The sequence below is a fragment of the Cetorhinus maximus genome, chromosome 30, assembly GCF_964194155.1.
Source record: "Cetorhinus maximus chromosome 30, sCetMax3.hap1.1, whole genome shotgun sequence".
In the NCBI taxonomy this organism is placed as follows: Eukaryota; Metazoa; Chordata; class Chondrichthyes; order Lamniformes; family Cetorhinidae; genus Cetorhinus; species Cetorhinus maximus.
In genome coordinates this window covers 5,026,266-5,041,285 of record NC_135908.1, presented here as the reverse complement: position 1 = coordinate 5,041,285, position 15,020 = coordinate 5,026,266, and the positions used below count along the sequence as shown (strand labels likewise).

General features: G+C 40.0%; 1 protein-coding gene across 1 annotated transcript in view; it reads left to right on the top strand.

Moving 5' to 3' along the window:
* Positions 1–15,020, top strand: part of etfa (electron transfer flavoprotein subunit alpha) — a 46,309-nt gene that overhangs the window by 20,165 nt on the left and 11,124 nt on the right. Inside the window, exons 8-10 of the mRNA XM_078532317.1 lie at positions 190–258; positions 1,476–1,558; positions 14,646–14,711. Of these exons, the coding sequence (XP_078388443.1) occupies positions 190–258; positions 1,476–1,558; positions 14,646–14,711 (218 nt within the window). The remainder of the gene's footprint in view (positions 1–189; positions 259–1,475; positions 1,559–14,645; positions 14,712–15,020) is intronic.

The following is a 15,020-nucleotide window of genomic DNA, read 5'->3' as shown; positions in this document are numbered from 1 at the left end:
GAGGAGAAATTACCAGCTACTACACAGTATAGTCTGCATATGACTTTAGTCCCACACAATGCAGTTTGCCCTCAAGGATAAGGCAGCCAAAAATTGTTGCACCATTGCTGCTATATTAAGGCCTAATAGCAATTCTCTGTTAGTATAATCTGTTTAAATAGTTGATATTATTACCTTAATGTTTACTAGGACGTGGATTAAAGAGTGGAGAAAACTTCAAGTTGTTGTATGACCTCGCAGATAAGTTGCATGCTGCAGGTGGGTGCATTGTTTGACAGCCCTTTCACTCCTATTGTTAGGTGAACGTAATTTGTCGTTAATGGTAGTTACTGATGATCCAAGATATAGCGTTCTAAAATTATCGGGGAACGGTGCACCTTATTTGTTATTAATTTTTTTTCTCAATTAGAAATTTATTGAAAGTCAATATAATTAGGTACTCCAATAAATCCTTATCACAGTTATTGTCATTGTTGTGACAGCAGTTGATGAAGGCTGAGTTATTTAAAATCCCAGAGGGAAATTTTAAACAACCATCATAACCTATAATTTCAATTGGTATGTTTTGAGCTGCAGCTTTAAATTCAGGAATAAGACTGCTAATTCTTGAGAGGTTTTTATATCAAACTAAATGAAACATTTATTAATTCAGTACAAATTAAACACATACACATGGCATATGCATAACTTTAACAGATTCCCAAATTAATCGCCACTAAGGCAGCAATAACCAATACACTTAAACAGACACCAGGCAAAGCATTTTTTACCTTATGAATTCAAAATGAGGTTCCTTTTAATTTGTTCCTTCGCAGACACAGTGGTAGGCTTATAGGCTTAGATCTTACATGCCTCTGACCTACACACACAAAACTCCTTTCTGTTGTACCCACTTCTTAAGTTTTAGTTTTGGATATAACCTAATTTATTATGTCTATCTAACAGTGCTTTATCAATCTTTTGTCTTTGTGCACTTCCTGTCAACATTTTCCATTATAAACTCTATTCCCTCATTTCCAAATTTTTTGCTTCAAAGTAACACTTCACCTTGATGCTTCGTGTGCTACTCCTTAGGAGATTGACTAGTATTTATTTAAAAATTGCTGCTGAAATGTTCTGTCATCTTGAGGTTTGGGAAAAAAGATCTGCTTTGAGCCACAGTTAGCACTTTATAAGAGGATGCTACCCAAACATTTAAGAGAAAATACCCAACACTAAAATCATAAACTAACCTTTAAAAGTAAAATTTGAATTGATGTGCGTGCTTTGAATTCAATTCTGGTTTTCTAGTTGGATAAAATTGTTACGGTTTTGGTACCATTACAATTTTGAACCATGATTTCTCATTTATAAAATATCTTTTTGTAAGCCTATACTGAATTTTTCAAGTATTTTAATCATCTGTTCACTGTGTTAAAATTTACTGCAAGGTCTAAGATGAAACACCTGATAATTATTTTTCACATTTGTTACAGTTGGTGCTTCTCGAGCTGCAGTAGATGCAGGGTTTGTACCCAATGATTTGCAAGTTGGACAGACTGGAAAGATTGTAGCACCTGTAAGTACAGTAGTTGGGATCCATTAAATTGTTTTAGCTGTTGGTAAGGTGATGCAGAGCAGTATAGATTTGATAACTTGGGAGAAGGCATTGATTGCAAGTTTGGTGTCCTAATTAAACAACATTAAAACAGACTTTAAATGAAATGCGTGCATACGGTCCTCACTGGCTTGATGTAGATAAATGTGGTTCATAATTGACACCTGTAGTAATGGACACCAGGATTTTCTCTTGTTTATTACTCTAAGGTGACTGAAGTTGTACAAGTCATTGACACAAGTCAGTGTAAATCCAGCATTTACACTGGTTCAGGCAGGCACGCCTGGCATTTTAGCAGTAGATGACAGCCTGTGATTCAAAGGACACAAGCTCTGGAGTCCTGACTTGTGTGTGGAACCATACTCTTGAGTCTTGAGCTGTTGGTTTCTACTTAAATATTTAACTGACGGATTTGTTCCCTTTTTCCGCTGGGATTCGTGGCTCTCGGACTTCTGGTGTGACTTGAAAGGAGAAGCAGCATTGAAATAAATTGGTGAGAGCAGTGTGCAGTGATTCTTCAGTTCGGGCATCGTTCCCCAAGGATCCATGCAGCCAGTGCAAAAGTACCTCAAACCATGCTTTAGATAGGATTGGTTCATTTAATCATTCCTAGCCATTACTAAGTTAATAATACCAGATTTTTCCAGTATCTGTATTATGTTTTTCCGAATTAATGTTACAGGAGTTGCGCAGCATTTACTGATATTTTTAATCTGTATTTCTTCAGAGCGTTAAATTATAAATTTATTTGGGATCAGCAAACACAATTAAGCATGAATGATTTAAGGGAATAAGCTAAACAAATTCCTGTGTATTCAAAGCCAAGCATTTGCCTTGGGAGTATAAAGCTAATTAGTTGTGTGAACTCTGCTGTCATTTGCTAATTTAATGATAAATGTACACACTGGAAAGAGTTTAATGCACAGGAAAATTGTTCATATATGTGCCTGGGTATTTTGATTTGGGATTCTAATTCCCTAAAGGTGGATGGTAAAATGTTTCACTCAAGTGTGTTCCAGCAAACATGACTGGAATGCGAAGGTTCCATTAGTGCACAATTCCAGGTCATGAGGCTCCTAGTTCGAATTGAAGCCTCCTAGAAAATTTAACATATTGGCTACTGGGTCGGGTACATCCTTTTGAAATCCGCTTGGTGCGTTTTTGTGCAGTCGCTAAGCTTGTCACAGTGTAACCATAAAGCAGCAGCTTACACCTTTATGCTAATATACCTTTCCAAACTTGAGCTTTTTTCCCCCCAGTTGTTTGCTGAATGAATGAAGCCTGCAATGTCGATCACAATTTTAATTTCAGTTATTTAATTCTGAAAAACATTGAGCGCATGGACCTGAATATTTGAGCCTCGATTGCCTAACTGGTTGTTTTAAATGAACAATACAATCAGATTCTTGCTACAATGCGTGCTATTTGCTGCAACAGTATTTTTTGTTTTCAGTTAAAAGAGATGTTGAGCATATTATACAGTTAAAATCTTGCTTTTAATAATGGACAAAAGCAAGAGAACTTGGACATTGAGAGAGCTGTGGTTTTGCAAGTCAATTTGAGATTTAGTTAACCTAAAGTTAAGGGTCAATTTACCTACATTTAGGAATTGAGTATTATTGCTGAAGTAATGTTTTTTTTAAACAGAGCTGTATGTGTGTTTTGGTTGATGGCCAGGAAAGAATCTGAAGTGTTTTGTTTGCAGTAAGGCTCGGAAACAAAATTAATTTTTTCAATTACATTTTGTTTACAAGACTCCTAGATTCCAAGATTCTTTTTAGGGTGCAATTCCAAAATTTGTTCTCAATTGATGACAAATATTATGAACTACTTCAGTGCACCTTGAAAGACTGAATTCCATGCTGGAGATCATAGGAGTTTATCAGTGTGTAGTAACATGGTGCATTGTACCATTTACATTAATGTAACCTTGCTGAGAGCAGCAGTTCGCATTTTATGTAAAAGAAATGTTGAATGAAAATGTTGATATGCCTTTACTATTTGCAAAACGACGCATGCGCTTAAAGGGTTAATTGGTTAGCATTCTGCCGGCACAGCTTTTTTTTAATCTTTCATATAAGCTTCCATTAAAGGATGTTGGACATTACAAAGTTTGACTAAGGAGACCTGTACACGTTCTCTGTGGCTCAGCTAAAGCTCTCAATGGTTAGTGAGACCCATAAGTGCACATAAGTAATGCGTCCTGAGAATAGAGACAGCCTCTAAACACAGAAGTGCCCCGCAAAGCATGGCATAAGTGCTATTATGTTTTTCTCTGGATATACTTTTTGTGTATGATTTGAATACGATTCTGCTGACTTTTTTTTCCTTTTCTTAGCAAGGTTCATGACATGGGTTTAACCAACAATCTGAGGTAAAGCCCCATATGATTGTAGTTCATGAGTTGCTTTAGTCCACAGAATGAGTTGCTAGTTTATGTTAATAAAATGTCTTCGGTCACACTGCTCTTAGTAAAACATTCAAAGGAAAAATGAGCAGTTATGCTTTATTACTGATGCTCGAGTTTCAGTTATACTAACTACTGATCTTTGATTAGCAGCATCTGATTTACACTCTGTAAATCTCATTCTCATTGGGAGAGTTGGCAATACATGGGTGCTTATGCATATTGTTCCTTGACCTGCTGAAAATCTATGGAAAGACTGGATTACATAAGGAATGTTTAAGTTTCAAGGTGCTTATATTATCCAAGTTAACCAACTTAACTTGGTGAGCACATTTTAAACTTTTTGAATTAGAAATTACAACACAGAAATATGCCATTTGGCACCACACAAGCCTTCTCCCACCCATTTCAGCTAACCCTATCCCTTCTATCCCTTTATATATCTATCTAGCTTTCCCTTCAATGTGCGTGGAGCTGTGTTGAGCCAAAGTGATGTGACAAAGACTCCCAAGGGACAGGGGCCATCTCATTCCAGTTTCGCTGCAGAGCATTAATACAACACAGGATTCAGCAGTTATGAGTGATAAACCCAACTCAATTGGCGTAGTGAGCAGGTGCTACGGGCTATCTCCGACAATGGGAGGGACTATCATGTCCCACTGGTCAACCACTGCCCACCTCAATTTGGGCAGCCCCTGACTAGTACGATGCTGACTTGCCACAATCCATCTGCTTCAGTGGGCACTTGGAATTTAAGAGTCTCTGCTCAACAAGTGGATAGAATCCATTGAACCAGACAAACAAAGAAAACAAATTGAAAAGAAAGAAGACGTCAACTCTTCGATTGACAAGCTGGAACGTCAGGACCGCGTTCACAGGATTGACAGACAACTTGCAACTGGTTGATTATGTGCGCAAGACAGTTGTGATCGACATGAAACTTGATAAGCTGAAAATTGACATATGGCTGTAGAAAGACCCAAACCTCCCTGTCGCTTGCCATTTTAACACTCCACCCTGCTCTCATGCCCACATGTCTGTCCTTGGCTTGCTGCATTGTTCCAGTGAAGCCCAACGCAAACTGGAGGAACAGCACCTCATCTTCCGACTAGGCACTTTACAGCCTTCCGGGCTGAATATTGAATTCAACAACTTTAGATCTTAAACTCCCTCCCCCCATCCCCACCCCGTTTCTTCCCCCTCCCTTTTGTTTTTTTCAATAATTTATATAGATTTTTCTTTTCCCACCTATTTCCATTATTTTTAAATCTACAACTAATACCTTGTCAGTCTTTCCACCCCACCCCACTAGAGCTGTACCTTGAGTGTCCTGCCATCCATTCTTAATTAGCACTTTTCTTAGATAATATCACCACCTTCAACACCTCTTTGATCCTTTTGTCTGTGACATCTTTTGATTATCTGCTCCTATCACTGCTTGCTTGTCCCTACAACCACCCCACCCTCAACTTCTCTCCCCCCACCTCCCACCTTAAACCAGCTTATATTTCACCCCTCTCCTAACTATACTCAGTTCTGTTGAAGGGTCATGTCGACTCTTTTCTTCTCCACCGATGCTGCCAGACCTGCTGAGTTTTTCCAGGTAATTCTGTTTTTGTTTTGAAAATTGACATAGCTTTCCTACAAAAGACCAGGCTTGCCGAGAGGGAATCACTGAAAGAAAAAACATTGTATGTTCATCTGTCAGGGAAAGAGTTCAGAGGAAATGCATGAGCAAGGTGTAGGCTTCGCTGTAAGGAACTCACTACTCTCGATGGTAGAACCCCTCCCCGAGCCACCAACAAATGGTTCAGAACGTGTTCTGTCCAACCACCTTTCAAATCAGACAAGGCTAGTTAGCCTCATGGGTTTCCATGCACCAACGTTATGCTGCAATACAGACAAGAAAGAACAGTTCTGTGACGAACATGACATTGCTATCAATGGAATTCTTAAGTCAGACCATTTTTACCGACTGGGGATTTCAACACGAGTGGGCGTGGATCAAGAGGCATGGCCTTTCTGCCGAAGACATCATGCCCTGGGAAAGATAAATGAGAACACAGAGACTACTTGAGTTTTGCTGCCACCATGAGCTTTGTGTAACTAACACCTACTTTCAGAACAAACCATGTTTCAAGGTGTACTGGAGACATCCAAGATCAGGGCATTGGCACAGCTGGATCTGATCATCACCAGACTTGATTCTCTGAACAGCATTCTCTACACGCACAGCTACCCCCGCAGTGCTGACTGTGATACAGATTACACCAGGGTTAGGATGCAACCCTTGAAGTTTCTTCATTCAAAGCAAAAATGTCATCTTCAAATCACCGTCAGCCATACTGCCTAGCCAGATAAAAGCGAACAGTTCCTCGACTCGATTGAACAGGTGCTATCTGGCATTCCAGTATAGAATGCAGGAGCAAAATGGACAATACTTCAGGACTCCTCTACATTACCATATTCAACATTTGGGAATCAAGGACGGAAAAATGCTGATTGGTTCAAGGCTAGCATCACTGATGTTATTGAAGTCAAGCAGTCTGTTCTCATTAATTACAAGAGAGATCTGAGTGAGAAGACTCTTGAGTGCACTAAGAGCCGCTCGAAGTAAAGTCCAAAAGACTGCTAGGCGTGTGCCAATGGCTACTAGTTACAACTTTGCCAGAATGTCCAGATCTTCAACATAAGATGCAAGGGACATGTATGAAGGGTTCAAAATGGTAACGGGACCGTCAGCAAACAAAACAGCTCCATTGAAAACAAAGGCATGAGAGGTAATCGCCGACTGCAATAAACAGTTGGAGAGATGGATGGAACACTACCTTGAGTTGTACTGTAGGGAGAACACTGTCACTGAGGAAGCTCTAGACACCATGGAGAGTTTGCCTGTCATGGCAGAGCTGGATATCGAACCCACAGTGGAGGAGCTTAGCAAAGCTATTGACTCATTTGCCATGCGATAAGCTCCAGGTGATGATGCTATACAGCCTAAACTCAACAAATACGGGAAATGGGCACTCCTGCAGCATTTGCATGAACTTCTGTCCCTACTGGAGGGAGGGCACAGTGTCCCAGGATATACGTGATACAAAGATTGTGGCCCTGTACAAGAACAGGAGCACCTGTAGCAACAACTATCAAGGCATTGCCTTGCTTAGCATCATGGGAAAAGTATTTGCCCATGTCAGACTGCAGATCCTGGCTGAACACATCTACCCCGAATTTAGTGTGGTATCAAAACTAGAAGATCTGCAATTAATGTTAATTAATTTTCTCAGTCCAGCAGCTGCAAGAGAAATGCCATGTGAAAAGAGACCACTAACCTTCATCGATCTCACAAAGGTGTTTGACTATGTGAGCAGATACAGTAATATTTTAGCTGTTGGAGAAAATTGTCTGCTGTTCACTGTGATCTCCTCTTTCAATGGCAGCATGTTGGGCAAGGTCAGCTATGATGGGGCAGCATTGGAACCCTTTGAGATCCGCAGTGAGGTTGAATGTTGTTGTGTTCTGGCAGCAACACTCTTTTACATGTTCTTCTCTTTGCTGTTGTCATGAGCCTTCAGGTCATCCAGAAAGTAGGTCTACTTGCATACAGAATTGATAGAAAGCTGTTCAGCCTTACTTGCTTGAGAACCAAAACAAAGGCCTCATCAGCGAGTTGCTCTATGCTGATGATGCTGCGCTACCATTCCATACCAAGGAGCAGCTGAAGCAGCAAATGGACACACCCTCTCACACCTGTAAAGAGATTGCTTTGACCATCAGCATCAGGAAGACAAATGTCATGGTCCAGAATGTTGCTATATGGCCATTTATCAACATTGACAATGTGACGCTAGAGGTTGATAGCTTCACATGTCTAGGCTCCACAATCACCAGCAATCTATCACTTGATACTGAAATCAACATGCACTGCAAAAGCTGCAGCTGTTATTTCCAAGCTGAGTAAAATAACATAAAACATAACAAACTGAGAACACCAAACTGCAAGTTTACCAAGCCTGAGTCCTCAGTGCACTCCTTTAAAGTGGTGAGACCTTGGACAACTTATGCTAGGCAGGAGAAAAGCCTGAACAGTTTCCATCTTTGTTGTTTCATACGTATCCTTGGCATCTCTTGGCAGGACGAGGCCACCAATTCAGAGGTCCTGAAGTGTGCTAATTCCATCAGTCTACATTCATTGCTGTGCCAAGTCTGCACTGGCTCGGCTATGTTCTTCAAATGGATGATGGCCATATACTGAAAGACTTTCTGTACGGTGAACTGGCCACTGGGTCATGTCCTCCTGGGTGTTCAAACCTCAGCTACAAGGACACTTGCAAACAAGATATGAAGGTGGCAGACAGTCACTAATGACTGTGACCTCTGGAGGCTGACTATTTGGAAGGGTATTGGAAGAGGTGAGCAGAAACAAAAAGCTCAGCTGGCCGAGAAGCAGGGCCAGAGAAAACAGCAGCCAGCGAATAGTGCACCTTCTCAGCCCACTGTCTTCCTCTGCAGCAGAAGTGGTAGAGATGGCCATACCAAAATGGCTCTCCTGAGCCATACGTGGCGATACTTAATACAGAATTGACCATCACAGCGTAAACCATTATCTTCTAAAATGGGAGACTGCCACCACTATCACTATATTACATTGAAATCCCATCTGGTGCTACTTCTGTACAGAAATGAAATGGAAAAAAATCACGTCAAACCTCTTGACATGGCGAGTCAAATCCAAACTATTCTTACTTTAAATTGGGAAGCAATATTTTGAAATACAGTGCATGAGTAACTTGAAACATGACATGCTAAGTGTGGCAGCCTCGGGAGGAACAGGTGACTTTGGACCAATAGTTCCCAAAGCCCTCTATTACTGGGGTTTTTCCTCACCTCATATCTGGGTCTGTTGTGGAATGATTGATAGGGATATGATTTATCAACAATGCCATTATTATATCACAAGACGACCAGGATAGTAGAAGGCAAGCAAGACAGATTTGGTCATTTTCTACATTCCTACATTCCAGGTGTAGTCCTGGGGTTGAGATGTGCCCAGTAAATCAGAGAGCAGATGGCACTCAGAATGCTGCAAAGAAATAAGGGAAGCATTTGTATACCAGATAAAGAAAAGGATTTTCAACAGTTTCAGTAAGAAAGTAGCTCAGAAATCAGCATGGGGCATCCATATGGTATTTAAACTCCACAATGTGAAGGTATGAGCTGTTAACCACTAATAATGTAGACTTTCAGATTTTGGTAAATGAGCAAGGAACTTCTTTTTATTTCTATTTCTTTAGCTCTGTGTTACTAATCTTCAGTTGTTTTATTCAAATCTTTCTGTTGGATACAAGGTACAGAAAACGCTAATCGCAGAAGGCACAAAGACTCTTTCTATGGCACTATTGCGAAGACGAGTGTGGAGTTCTTCTTGGTGTCCTGGCCAACATTTATTCCTCAACCAACATCCCTAAAGCCGGAGATTATCTGGTCATTTATCTAATTGATTTCTGTGGGAACTTGGTGCCAAGTTTCCTACATTCCAACGGTGTTAGCACTTCGAAAGTACTTCATTGGGTGTCAAGCATTTTAAAATAACCTGAGGTCGTGGAAGTTGCTATATAAATGAAAGCTCTTTCTGACACTCAAATTTGTTCCTAGTATTGAGGAACCTACCTTTAGAGCACCTCCTACAATAATAGTGAGTGATATCTGTTTACGTTAAGGATGTTTTTTGTAAAATCATGTTGAACATTAGGGGGCAGTTTTATGCTGAGGATCCACAGCCACGAGAATTGAGTTGAGGCTGTCCTTTGACCAGTTGGGCTGAATGGCCTGTTCGGTACTGTAGACTCTATGCAAGCAAAGACAAATGTGTTTTCACAATGATCCTAAATGGTTTTGGCTATTTAACTATGTGGGTGTCACAGCTGGACACGGCTGGTCGCTATGCCATTTTTTTTGTTTGTGTGTGTGTGGAGGGGGGTGGAAGCACCTCCCTAAATCTCCTGGATGACCATCTGTATTTGTGTAGCAAAAATCGGGAAAAGATTGAGTGCTCAAATGGTTTGAAGCAGCAGATGGCATATGGTAGGCGAGCATGTGGCACAGTGGATTAGTTTAAGTGTTGTAATGCACCTGCTGAGTGTGAACATGTCTGATTGAGTTAACTCCAGCCTGAGCAACTGGTCAGTATCTTGTGTTCTAACACCTAAAACTTAATGGAGTTTTTGCAACACTTTTAGCTCTTGTTAGCAGGCCAGCTCTATGTGTGTTTCTGTGTGTGTGTGTCTGTGTGCGTGTGCTCCTGTGAAATGCTGAATAAAGGAAGTGGGATCACTGGCAAATGCAGGTAGCTTTGTGGATACTTGTCAAGCTTGGCAAATCATTTTGCTTTCCATGTTGTGTTTTTATTAAAAACAAAATTATTCAGTCATGCCCAGGAGTTGCTCTGCTGAAAATTTCTGAGTGTATGTTTATATGCAGCTGGGACTCGTTAACGGCAAGCTTCTCCACAGCCTCCTGCTTTTTCTTAAAAAAGATAAATTCCCACCAGATTGACAGACTTTTTGATATTGCAATAGCTGGTCTAGCTTTTAAGTCTACGAGAGCTCTGTTCACAAATTGATGCTCTGCTCCTGTGGGGTTTGTGCAGAAACATTAAATTGTACTGAAATATTCATGTGTGAGTGCATTTAGTTGAGAGCAATTTATGTGCTGCTCCCTGGAGGCCAGAAGGAAACTCTCACTCCAGCAGACACCCTAAGCACTCATCTTAAGGGTAATTACATGGTTTCCTTGATCAAACCTAGAGAAAATCTTCTTAAGAGTGGGATGGGATAAGTGCTGCGCTGACCTGGTGTGGCTCATGCTCCATATTCTCTCCATCTACTTCCATCTAACTATAAATATGCCTAACAACTTGCTCAAACAACATTAGAAAGCTCATTAGTGAAACTTAGTATGGGGATAGCTTGATGCAATGTATTTTTCCTTGCCTTTTATTTCTCTGATTCAAAAATTGACCCTACCCCTCTCATGTTGTTTAGCAATATTTTGCACAAAGCTTCCCTTGTGGAAGGTAAATTTGAATGTGTATCACAATTGTGTTGGTGTTCATTCTTTCATGATATTGTAAAAGCTAGAACTCTAAAACACTCCCAGTAGTCATAAAGAAGCTCTTTAGAAATTTGATTGTGTTTCTTGACCATTTTTGAGTAAAATCACTAAAAAGGGAACTAGTGGTGAATCCACAATACTTACCATCTATCACTATGTATGTCTTCCACACCCCACTCCGTCTACCAAAGCATATGTTTAGTGTATCTTCTTTCATGTAAACAGGAACTAGGACAGATTGTCTAAAGTATATCTATTTTATTTTTAAAAAATCTATTTATCCTTGCCATTTTGCCCTCCTTGCATGAAAGAATTTGTCATTAAGCCTAACATGGTACTTTAACCTCTTAATGTGTTCTTGTAATATAAAAATAATGTGAAATGTGCCTAGGATTATGCTTATAATAATCTACCACCTCACAAGCCTGCATGTGTAGCACACAGTGTGTAAAACATTTGCCTGTTATAATTCTCAGCTGAACCAATAGTGGGGAAATTTGGAGGTGTTGTCTTAATGGAGTCAAATAAAATTGAGGCAATGGTTTTGGAGAATTCTGATGTCTGGAACTGTCTGAATTCTGCCATCACACACAGTTGTAGAATTTCACTGGTTATAATGTCACTGGTGGAAGATTTCACGTTATTTTCAACAAAATGGCTATTACAAACTTTCAGCATTGCTCATTATTTCTGCTGCCCAGATTGGGAAGGTGCCCTCATAGCTTTTCATGAGTTTAATTAGCCTCTTATTCTCGACATGAACATTGTGAAAATTCCCAAAGCACAGGCATGCAGTCGTGTTGCTGAAATGGGTGTCTTCCAGTTTTAGCTGCATGTTTTACTAACTAGTTCCTCTGCTCAATAGTTTGACCTTCATCCCTACTTTTAAAATATCAACCTGAAGTATATTTAAAAATGTACTTCCTCACAACTCCGCATGTTCGTAGTGGCTGTGATTCTGCCCCCGCCCCCCCACCAAACCCCAGGTACTTCTGTACTATTGTTGGATTAAATCTCAACAGTCTAGAGTAATGATTAACAAAACTTATTCCCTATAACAATATATTAAGCATCTGCAGTATAATCTAATGCTTAGTTTAAGTTGTTGTGCTGTTCGTGTGAGATTTAAAAGGTTGCAGATTAAAACAAATGTGATGATTTGACTTTTGAATTTGCCTTCTGGAGAGACTTATTCTCAATGTCTCAATATATGGCAAATGTATGGAATCCTTGTGGAACAAAGTGATTAAGTTGTAATTGGTTATGTAGTGAAATGTCTGAATTGACAGAAAAAGCAAGGTTGCTAACCACCTGAAACCAGGAATTACAGAGACTGGCTCCTGGCCTGAGTGATTTCGTAAGACGCAAAAGATTGTATCTTTGGTTTTACATTTGTACACAAGTAACGGCAATAAAACTTGAGAACAAGCCGCATAACAAGTAAGACAGCATTGATCGCTTACTAGAACACATTTACTTGCTCCCAGTACCATGGCCATTATAATGCACAGAAGTGTTAGCAGGGAATTTGACCTCATAACATCACCTAAACCCAGTGTCCAAATGTACTTGAAACAGGGGTTGCTGCATTGTGAGCAGGGGCCCTGATCATCCCACCACCCCCAGCCGCTCCATTCAATCTTCCATAACCTGTAATGTTGGGCCAATTCTGACACCCCTACCTCTGCTCAAACTGAGATTCTTCATTTAAGTGCAAATCAAGGAATTGATCTGTAATTTTCCTGGCCTGAATGAATCAGGTATTCATTTGCTGGATGCACCCATTTAAGCTGTTGGAGCTGCACAAAACATTGATACATATTGGAATGGCCAGGGTGGGTATCTAGGGATAGAGGAAGGCAGAACCTTCACCCCGCGCAGTTAATTACAAGGGAGTCTAAAGCAAAGTGATGAGCAGTATACTTGCACAATCTAGAAGAGTTGGATACAATGGGACTTCGTATTTTGTTTCTGTGTATGTGTTGTGATGGATTAAAAGCACTCCTAATAGCTAGTGGTCAGATAATGCAGCATGTTTCAGACTGAACACATCCTTTCTGTCGACCACACTATGTTTACTTTTAATTTAAAAGCACTCAACATGATGCAATTGTTTTGACTGTTTTTCTAGCTTTATACACATGATTGGAACAAGATTTTCTGCATTACACAAAATAATGCATTCTGCTTTATTGACGCAAAATTATAATTTCGTTTTGTTCTATATTAGCAATTTCAAATTGTCGTTTGAACTTTCACGAAGCAGTTTGTTTACATAACTTGTCTTTAAATTCAAATTTAATTCAATTTTGGGGGAATGTAATGACTTCAGCAGAAAAGTGCTAAGTAATGCATTTAATATATCTTTTGAGTAGGTAGGTGAGGCACTGTTTTCACTGGCAGGGGGATCTGTAACCAGAGGATATAGATATAAAACAATTGGCAAAAAGGTGGGTGGGTTGACCATGGGAGGGTTGACCATGGGAGGAGGGCTGATGGAGATGAGAAATTTTTTACACTCAATGAGTGTTACGACCTGGAATGTGCTGCCTACAAGAGTGTTGGAAGAAGATTCAATAACGACTTCCAAAGGGGATTTGAATAAATACTTCAAAAGGAAAAATTGCAAGCTACAGAGAAAGAGCAGGAGAGTGGAACTTATTGGATAGCTCTTTCAGAGAACTGGAACAGGCTGGATGGACCGAATGGTCGCCCCCCTCTGCATCTATGGTTCTATAATTATGTGAATGTGTGGTTTAAGACAGCAAGCCCTAACTTTTACTCTGCATTTATAAGCAATTACATACTGCAATCTTAACTGAAATTATATGACTTTCCAGTTGATACTTATGATATTTGAGCCTGTTTCCTAATGCACACTAATTAGAAAATTTTCACTAAGCTTAGTCACCAACACATTCTTTTGACTTTTAGAGCCCCAAGATTCAGACATTATGTAGAAGCTGAAACATTTGTATCTGATTTAAGTATCTCGTCCTGTTGACCACCAACGCAAGTCTGAATTTTGTAATTTCTTTTAAGGCATTTTATTTTGTCATTCTCGGAAAGCAACCTTGCCGGAAATCATTTTGTGTGAAGTACTCACAACTTTAATTTTACCTTTTTACCTTCAATGTACTGAAACATCCAATGTGCTTCACAGGAGTGTTATCAGTCAAAATTTGACACCAAGTCACATAAGGAGATATTAGGGAAATTGGCCAAAAGATTGATCAAAGAGGAAGGTTTTAAGGAGTGGCAGTGAGGGTTAGGGAGAGCATTTCACAGCCGGGAGCCTAGGCACTTGAAGGCACAGCCACCAGTTGTGGAGCGAAGGAAATCAGAGATGCACAAGAGGCCAGAACAGCAAGGGCACATTGATATTGCATGGTTGTAACCTGTTATGTGACGTAGAATGTACGCTGAATTAAATAATAACTGTTGAAATAGTTAAGGCCAAGAAATGCCTTTGACTCTTGCCTTGCATTTTACTGTTTAATAAACATTTCCTTTTTATTTAAAACTTTGTAGGAGCTATATATTGCTGTTGGGATTTCGGGAGCAATACAGCATCTGGCAGGAATGAAGGACAGCAAGGTATTTTAAACAGAACATGTTCTTTTAATGGCTGTTCTTGGCTGACATGGTCAAAATGGGGTGGGAAGATCGGTGTATTGTTGCTCTTTAGGACTAGAATGGTGTAGTAATTATGTTACTATACTAATAATCTAGGGGATGTGAGTTGAAACCCTGCCATGCTAGTTTCAGGATTTGCATTAAAAGCAAAATCTGGGAATAAAAAGCATGGCATCAATCACAAGAGGAGGGGAGGAGGCGTTGGCGTAGTGGTATTGTTGCTGGACTGGTAATCCAGAGACCCAGGGTAATGCTCTGGGGACCTGGGTT